The sequence below is a fragment of the Callospermophilus lateralis genome, chromosome 18 (assembly GCF_048772815.1).
Source record: "Callospermophilus lateralis isolate mCalLat2 chromosome 18, mCalLat2.hap1, whole genome shotgun sequence".
NCBI classification, from domain to species: domain Eukaryota; kingdom Metazoa; phylum Chordata; class Mammalia; order Rodentia; family Sciuridae; genus Callospermophilus; species Callospermophilus lateralis.
Genome location: NC_135322.1, coordinates 5,795,740 through 5,804,932, shown reverse-complemented (window position 1 = coordinate 5,804,932; position 9,193 = coordinate 5,795,740). Strand labels below are relative to the sequence as shown.

General features: G+C 55.4%; 1 protein-coding gene across 1 annotated transcript; it reads right to left on the bottom strand.

The window, feature by feature from the left end:
* Positions 1–2,110: 2,110 nt before the first annotated feature.
* Positions 2,111–8,683, bottom strand: Ctu1 (cytosolic thiouridylase subunit 1). Its single transcript, XM_076839073.2, has 3 exons — positions 8,622–8,683; positions 5,590–6,114; positions 2,111–2,712 (listed from the first exon to the last, which is right to left on the bottom strand). The coding sequence occupies exons 2-3, from the start codon at positions 6,095–6,097 to the stop codon at positions 2,186–2,188; spliced, it is 1,035 nt and encodes a 344-aa protein (XP_076695188.2). The 5' UTR covers positions 6,098–6,114; positions 8,622–8,683; the 3' UTR covers positions 2,111–2,185.
* Between the last annotated feature and the right edge of the window lie 510 nt (positions 8,684–9,193).

The window sequence follows — 9,193 nt, the reverse complement described above, 5'->3', positions numbered from 1 at the left end:
AGGACTTTGTTTTGTTCACTGCCGTCAAATTGTATCCCCCACCTCTAAAAAAATCGCAGGCCCAGCCAACATTTGTTGAACACACGAATGAATGCAGGACTCTCCAGGGCAAAGAGGGCTTCCATTGTTTCTATGGGCTGCAGACTCTCCGCTGTGGGGCTCTGTCCTGGGGCCTGACTCAGAGGCCAGAGGGAGCAGGGAGGAGAGGGCCCAGCTGGGGTCCGGGCAGGGCAAGGCCTGGCTTTGCAGTCAAGGTGTGGTCACAGTGCCTCCTGGTGGCCAGAACTGAGAACAACACCTTTCTCCAGAGAGCTTGGGCTAACAGAAGCAGCAAGTGCTCAGCTAAACTCCAGGTGCTCTCAATGCACCCAGGACCTCCTAAGGAGGGAAAAGCGACCACAGGGTGAATCAACGGCACACCTGGCACACCTTCAACAAGAACGCTGGTTCCTGGCTCCCAGCAGGTGGCAAAGCACAAGGCTCAGGAGCCCTTGCTCCTTCCCTGATTTGCTGTTGTGTAGCCTTAGGTAAGTTACTACATTTCTCTGGGCCACAAATTACTCTTCATAAAACTAGGAATAAAAACCCACTCCTTGCATCACTGAGCTGGCCAGGAAGGAAGGCTCGGCTCCTGCCTGGCGTGCAAGTGGTGACCTGCAGAGCCGACCGCGATCACCTTGCGCCCCCTACAGCTGCATTCTCCTCACAGCATCTGGAGCAATTTTTAGAAAAGGACAATTGGATAGATTTCCAGGAGGGAAGCCCCCCAGAGACTGACTGTCACCCTCAGAATAAAACCCAAGTGCTTCTCTCCTCGAGACCATGCGTGACCCACCCGACCACTGTCATCTCGTCCTTGCTCTTCTCGCTCACCCTGAGCTGGCCACACTGGATTCAACACGCTCATTCTCACCTCTGGGCTCTGGCATGGGGGTCCCCTCCTTCTGGGGAGCTTCTCCCCAAGAGGCCTCAGGTTCATTTTGCTTGATGGCGGTTTCAGCTGAAACCTGTGGAGACGGGCTCTTCCCATCTCCCTCTCACCTTGGCCCTTTCGTCTTTTCTTGCTGTCCCTAGTTCCTGGCAGTTTTGCTTTCTGTCCGTTTCTCCCAGATGTGGACGTCCTCAGGCAGGGGCTCTTGTGTCCTGCGCTGCGACCCCTGGCACCCAGAGCAGCGCCGGGGGAAGGTGCTCAGGGAATGTTTGTAGATGAATAACTAACCCGATGTCAAATCCCCCGCAACCTCAGAGGAGGCGGGGCACCCTGCCGGCCCCCAGCCAGTCTATCAGGTGAAGGGAGCGCCAAGGACCAGAGGATGAAGTCGGAAGTGTCCTCTACCCAGGACTGGGTGGGAGGAGGAGGCAGGGAAGGCTTCCAGGAGGACCCTGAAGATAGAGCAGGATGGGGGGAAAGGGAACATTCCCGAGGAGCCCCTGGAGGCGGGACGGAGAACACCACTGCCTTCCCAAGGGGCTTCAGGGCCTCACACCTGCCAGCACCCTGGGACAGCACCCCGGAGCCGGAGCCCTCTGGTGGCCAAACATTATTATGAACATCCAAGTTGGCCACCATTCGCTGAGCTCTGAAGCCTCTCAGATCTTCCCTGTCCTCCCCACCCCGCTGCTTTGAAGGGGACGAAGTGGGTAGTTTCCGTTTTCAGAAGAATTGGGAGATTTGTCGCTCAAGGTTGGGGCGGCCCACCTACCCCTTCTCACCAAGACAGGGCAGGGAGGGGGCTTCTTCAATCTCGGAGAACCCTGGAGGGGCCTGATGAGGACTCTTCTAGCTGGGTAACCTTGGGCCATTTGCGGCGCCTAGGCGTGGAGGCGTGGATGGAAGGAGGGGACAGTGCTGGAAGGGAGGGGCATCCTCTTGGTGACTTCACTTGACTTTGCTCATCTCACTGCATGGCGCTCTCAGAGGCGGAGGGCCATCAGAGCTCGCCAGAGCCCACAAAGGAGCTCAGCACACAGTCCCCGGACCCCCAGTGGCTCCGAACGCAGGCTGCTCCCCCACTCCCTTGGCCCCAGGCCTCTGGGGGTGCAGCTTCTACTGGGTTCCTGGGTCCTTGTCCCCTCTAAGTCCCCTGTGGACGGCCAGGGACAGGCAGCTCTGAGTTTATTCACAGTGTTATTTACAGGGAGCCCCGCCCGCCCGGGTGCCAGGTCCCAGAGGGACCTGGAGCGGCTAGAAGGCCGTGAGTGAATCGGTAGCGGGGACGCTCCGCCCACCCCGTGGTGCCTCCTCTTCCAGCTCCCGGCGACCTTTGCCTATGGCCAGGCGGGGCAGGCCGCGGTTCAGGCCGTCCAGGAGCGCGCAGGCCTGGCAGAGCGCGCGGCTGGCCAGCGCCCCGCAGCGGGAGCAGGCGCTGGGGCGCGGGGGCCTCGCGGTCGGGGCCAGCGCCAGGCGCTCCGCAGAGTGCACCAGGTCCAGCACAGCCGACGGCCGCGCGGCCTCCAGGAGCTTGAGCAGGTCGCGAGCGTGGCCACGGAAGGCCTCGGGCGCGTAGACGCACTCCTCGGAGAAGTAGTGCAGGCGGCGGAAGTGTGCGTACAGCACCACCTCCTTCTGCGACGCCAGCTGCAGTGGCCGGCAGCGCGGCAACGCGCCCCCCTCACCGGGGGACCCCAGTCCGCCGCCCCGGGCAAGCCGCCCCGCGTCACCCCGCAGGAAGTTCATGAGCACGGTCTCTGCCATGTCGTCCGCGTTATGTCCTGTGGGAGAGAGCACAGGTGAGGTGGGCGGCAGGGCACACGAGGGCCACAGAACCCTGGGGACCCGCGGGGAGGCAGGAACCAGGGAGAGGTAGGGCAGGAGGGTGGGCACCCAGGCGGAGGCGGAGTGGGCACAGCAAGAAACACACACAAGCTTCCTGGAGCGAGGCTGGGAAGCCCACGTTGGCCATCTCCTGCTGCACATCAGACCGGAGCCAGCTGCCCTTTCACATGGGGAGTCACATGGGGAGCTTCGGCGCTTTGCAGCAAAAGCCTTATTAGTCTTAGTTAAAAATAATCCAAAAACAATTCAAACAAGTCAAAGTGCCATTTAACGGAGATTCTCAGGGCACTGTTTGGTGGGCAGGCTCCCCTTGCCCCCATGCCCCAGGGGTCTATGTGAACCTGTGCTTGTTTGGTGACGGGCAAAGGGGAATTGAAGTTACAGGATGAACTGGGGTGTTGATAACAGGATTATCCAGGTGGGCTCCACGTGATCACCAAGGTCCTTAAAGTGCAAGAGGGAGGCAGAAGAGCCAGAATAGCAGATGTGAGGACAGGAACAGGGTCAGAATGACACTCTGAGGACTCTGTCTCTGCTGGCTGTGAAGATGGAGCACCTTGATAACAGCTGTGGCCCTCTAACCTCCTGAATTGCAGGATAATAACTGTGTATTTGCCTTGGAATTTGTCATCATTTGTCACAGCAGCAACAGGAAACTAATAGTTTTTGACACAGTGCCTTTGGCAATGTGATTGCAGTGTTTATCTTTAGAAACACCAGACAGAAATGTTCACATACCACTTACTATAAAATGGGAACTAAATCTGTGCCTATTCTGCATCTTGCCTAGTTATGTTTAAGATTTTATCAGTGGTTCTCAACCAGGGGTGATTCTGCACCCCACCCATCCCAGGAACATTAGCAACACTTCTAGTTGTCATGATTTGGGCTGGAGGAGTACTAGCATGTAGTGGACGGAAGTTGGGATGCTGTCAGGACGGCCCCAAACAGCAGTTACCTGCCCCCAAGTGTCAACCATGCTTGGTCCACGTGGTGAAACCCACCAAGAACTTTGCTCTAATTTTGTTTGCAGTAATAGTTATTTTCCAAAGACCTGCCAAGACCCATGACCTTGACAACAGTTGTCTTTGCTCCTGGAGACTACATCTGGCTATATATGTTCACTGTCTGTAAGTCTGTTGACTTAAAGTTGGAAACCACATTACTCACGGGAGGCTGGACTTGCTCCACATCTTGTCATTACAAACCCACTTAAGAGCTCAGTAATTACAATAATTATTATAAAATGCCTTTGAAAATAGAGTGTATATCTGCCGAAAACTAAAAAATAAATAATAAAAAAAAGAAAATAGAGTGTATAAACAAAAGGCAAAAAAAAAAAAAAAAAATCACCTTACAAGTGAGGGATTTTTTTCTGGAAGCCTTCACATTTTTACAAGCACAATTAATGAGAGATTCTAATAAATTAATTTTAAGGCAACTTCTCATTCTTCCTTACACACCACTCTTATGTAGAAAGGATTACTCTTCCCCTTTCCCGCTGAGAGCTAAGAGAGATAGATCCAGGGACACACTAGGGGTCGAAGCTGTATGTCTGAGTGCATCCCTGGCACGGTGGGAGAAGAGAGATCCCTTCCTGTTTCCCATGGCCATCTTCTCTCAGTAGATGGCTGAAGCTGCCTTCCTCCTACTGACCCCCTTGGCTGGCCATGCCCCTTCCTTGCCAATCCAGGGTGAGCTCCTCTAAGCCACATCACTTCCTCTTGCTTCCTCATTGTCCAGAGGCCAGGGTCTGACTTTCCCCATCTCCATCTCCCCTCCCCTCGCTCTCTGGGCTTCAGTCACACTGGACTTCTTGGGAGAATCTCAAATTGGCCTCCACAGATGGTTTCCTCTGCCTGGAACAACATCTCCACACTCCCTGACCCCTTCACCTCTTTACCTGGAGCCTTCAGATCTCAAGAGACTTCCCTGACTCTCTCCCTCCAGGTCCTAAGTCCCCTGCACACATGGGTCATGTAATCTCCTTCAGTGACTTTTATGATTGTCTACTCCTATTAACTCATCTAATTGTTAAGCCAACCCATGAATTAGGTACCACTGATACTCCTGTCTTAGGGATGAGAAAGCAAATACAGAGAGGTTAAGGAGTTTGCTGTGGCTACGATTTGGATCTGCTGTGTAGTACAAACTCAGCAGCTGTGCCTTGAAGGAGTGCATGAGAGAGGGACTGAAACAGTCCAGGAAGAGAAGAGAGGTCACAAAGAAAAGGCGTTAAGGGACGGAAATACTTTTCAAGGCAGTGAGGGATGGAGAGGTGGACCATGAGAGACCAAGAATGTTAGAAACAATTAAAAATAAGTAAAGAGCCAGACGTGGTAGCGCATGCCTGTAATTCCAGAGGCTCCAGGAGGCTGAGATAGGAGGATCGCGAGTTTAAAGCCAGTCTCAGCAAAAAGCGAGGTGCTAAACAACTCAGTGTAGACCCTGTCTCTAAATAAAATACAAAAAATAGGGCTGGAGATGTGGCTCGTGGTCAAGTGCGCCTGAGTTCAATCCTTGGTACCCGCTCCCCGCCAAAAAAGTAAAGAGCCAAAGATCTCATCTCCAGAAACTAACTTCTGTACCCACTCCTTTGCCAAGCTGTGTAGGCCAAGATGGTGGCTAAAACCCAAATATTTTCATACCCTGCCCCAAACCGGAGCATGCGCATAACACGCATCCTTACTTGGCTCCTCCCCTTAGATTAAGCGCAGGGTCTCCTTTCCCACTCCTTGGGCATGCGCCCTGGTTCCCTCCCAGCGCCTTCTCACACAGCCACACCACACCATTTGTTTAGCGCCTGCGCTCACCTGTCACGATATGTGTGGCTCCCACAAGGCGTGCCCCTTCCTCCAGTGCTCGGCGACGCAGGACCCCGCAGAAGGTGCAGCAGGAGCGGCTGCGGCCAGAGCCAGCTGTACTGCGGGCCACCGCATCCATTGTCCAGCCCCCAAAGAGGTCTTCGTAGGCCACGACAGTGAGTGGCAGCTCCCAGCGCGCTGCCTGGTGCCTAACAGCTGCCAGCGCCGCATCCCGGTAGCCGCCGATACCCTCATCCACGGCCACAAGGTGCAGTGAGATGTCCAGCTGGGGTGCCAGTGCGCGCAGGACATGCGCGAGCACGGTGGAGTCTTTGCCACCCGAGGCACCCACGGCCACCACAGCGCCGCGTGGTAGCAGGCGGCCAGCAAGCACCGTGTGCAGCACCTCGGCCTCGAAGGCATTGCAGAAGCAGGCACCACACAGCGCCTGCCCCGAGCGCGGGCGCCGGAGGTTTGCCCGAGCCGTGTGGCAGGAGGCGCACGTTGGGGCGGGCATCGCGGAGTTGGCTTCTCCTGGAAGGGAGAGAGAAATGGGTTACGTGTGGAGTCTGGATGGTGGGGGGCTGCCTGGACAGCGTCCATGCTTGGGATGGACTAGGCACAGGTGCACAAGGAGGGAACTTCTTCCAGAGCTGGGGACAGGAGAGTTACACTTGAGTTCCCAGCTAAGGGAGACCATTGCCTCTGGTAAGGGTTCTGGAATTGCACTCAATATGCACCAAGAAGAGAAAGGGGCCAAAGGAGGTGGTTTCAGGGGGAAAGAGAGAGACAGGTTATACTCAGAATTAGGTTGTGTCCCTTCTGGAGGGATGGGGTGCCTTTCAGGACCAGTTGCAGAGTCTCCCCTGTTACAGCCCTGATCAGAGGGGCACGGTGGAGATAATCGACCTGGCTGGCCCTCCAGGGCTGCTCAGAGTGTCTGGGAGGAGGTGCAGGACTCACAAGGACAGAGGAAGGTCAGGGCCTGCAGCTGCGTTGGAGGGAAGGTAGATAAACCTGAAAGACCAATTGGATTTCACTACTGGGGACAGGATACCGCCTCCAGGAATGGGTCCTGATCACCTCCTCTAGAGACAGGGGCAGCATGGATGGCACCTCTGTGGGGACCAGCTGGGGTTGCACCTGTTTTAAGTGCACAAGCTTCTGTGGCCTCACAGAGACATGGATCAGCCCCCACTAGGACCCTCTCTGTTCTCCCCTTTCCTGCATCATCCATCCCCACCCAGCCAAGACCCCAGCCCTCCAGTCACACTTCTCTTGCCTGGAGAACCCAAAAATCTCAAGAGGCTCAGTCCCCTCATAAACCACCCTGGTCTCCAGCTTGGACTACTCAGTAGCCTTCTCACCATTCAGGCTGCTTCTAGGATGTACCAGAATGTTCAGAATTAGATTGTGATTGTATATTTACTCTCTGTACCATGAGGACAGGGACAAGTGCCACTCAGATATCAAGTAGGCATCTCAAACCCTAAATCCTGGATTCCTTTAACGAAAAGCGGCTTCTCCTTTAGTAAAGGGCAGCTCCACCCTTTCAGTTGCTCAGGACAGAATCTGAGATCTGCACTGCGCTTTCTCTCACCACTTCTTGTCACTCTCCCTGTTGGTGGCTCAAAGCGGTGAAGTCAAGTCCTGACCTTTTCTTCATATGCACCAGGGGCACATCCTTGAACTACAAAACCAGATATCCAAACAAAATACGGCAAATCCTGCATGACTATAGTTTCAGGACAGAGTCAGAAGCCACATGTTTCTCACCGTCTCCCTAGCTGGGACCTTGGCCTGGGCCATCTCTCTCCTGGACTCCCTTCCTCTGCACATGCTGTTCTTCACATAATATCTGGTGGAAACCTTCCCAGTACCTTCTCAGTGTCTTTCCGTGGATCTCATCTCACGCTAGCCAATGCTGATGGCCTATGAGACCCTACCCCATGTGGCTCCCTTTCTCTAACCTCACCTCCTCCCACTCTCCTTCAGTCACTCTGGCCTCTACTCTCAAGGGTGTCAGGAACATGCCCCCCTCTGCCCAGAATTCTTTTCCCTGTCTCTGAACCCACTTAGCAGCCCTCAGGACTCATGTGTTGTGACCATCGGGCAAGTGTCACAGCTGAAATCTTTTCTCCCCTGGTTTGGACAATCTGGACTTGCTCCTCCTGCCAAGTTTCTTTTGGGGAGTCCTCTTCTTGTCCACAGGTCCTGACCGCACCCTTCCTCCCACTCTCCTTGTGAGGGGCTCTGAATACGATTTAAATACCCAGATGTCTACCCACACTGGGCCTGCAAATGGCCACTGGTGCACTTTTCAGACCCTCAGCCCCTAAGTGCCCCAAACCACCTGTTCTGTCCTAGGAGGGGTTCTCTGTCTCCTGAGAGCAGACATCTTCCAGCCTTTCTGTCACCCTGGACTCATCTCTCACCCTGTAAATCCACGGTCACCCATTCCCGGTGGGGAGGGGTGTGCACATTCTGAGGGAGAGAGACCCTGGCAGGAGATGAGGCTGTGTGAGTTGGCAGAGCCTCATAAACCAGGATGTGGAGTCTTAGTTTTATTCAGGGATGTGATGTGACAGGTCTTAAAAGGATTCCTTTGGCTGGTGCGAGGAAGAGTGTAAGGGGCAGAGGCAGAAACAGGAGGCCACTGAGAAGGCTGTGAGACATGACGGAGGACTGCCTGGGGCTGGGGCTCAGAAAATATCTGTGGGATGAGGGCACAGCAAGGGTGACCAGACAGACCACAGAGCCCAGGGATGCCTCCGAAATGCAGCCTGGTCAGAAGGGCGGGTAGTGTGCCATCCTGATCGGCACAGCTTCCAGGGCACAGGAGGGGCCTTCGGTCGGACCCAGCTGGGGCAGGGGCAGGAAGAAAGCCTTATCCTGACAAGAGGGACGGGGCGGCCTGGCAGTCAGGCATTAGAAACCGCGGAGGCAAGTGTCACACCTAGAGAGAGACCCTGAACCCTCCCACGGCACCGCAACACGGAGGTGGGGCTGGCGTGCCTCGCCGCCGCGGGAGGAACACTCACCAGTGCAGAACGCCACGTCTGGAAGTGCCGCGCGCCTACCACGCTAAGCCCGGTGCGGAAGTGGCTCCGAGACTACAACTCCCACAAGGCCATGCATGGTATTGAGGAAATAGGACTCCCAGAATGCAACAGTCTGCCCAGGAGCCTGTGGCTCTGGTGCCGCTCTACTAACGTTTTCCACCAACCCCTGCAGTCCCGGCTTCCGCTCTGCCTAACATTCCCATAATGCACTGCTCGGCTTCTCCTGTGCGCCTGCGCTCGGGCGCAACGCCGTGGTCTGTGGTGTCGCTGCGGCAGAAGGTTGTTGCCGGTGGATCCCCTTGAGGCGAAACAGCTTTGTCCTGATTTCTTGGTTTTGTGCGACACTATAGGCTACAGGAATTATAGAACTTACGATTTGCACCCTTTGAGGTGGTTGCGGGGAGGGAGTGAAGGGGGTGCAGAGGCTGGGGACTTTCGGGGCAGAACGCGCCTACGCGGGGCGGAGTCTCGAGGACGGGGACAGAGTGGGCCTGTGTTGGGGCGGGGATAGTGGTGCGTGTGCATAGGTGAATGTGGAGAGAGAGTTGCGA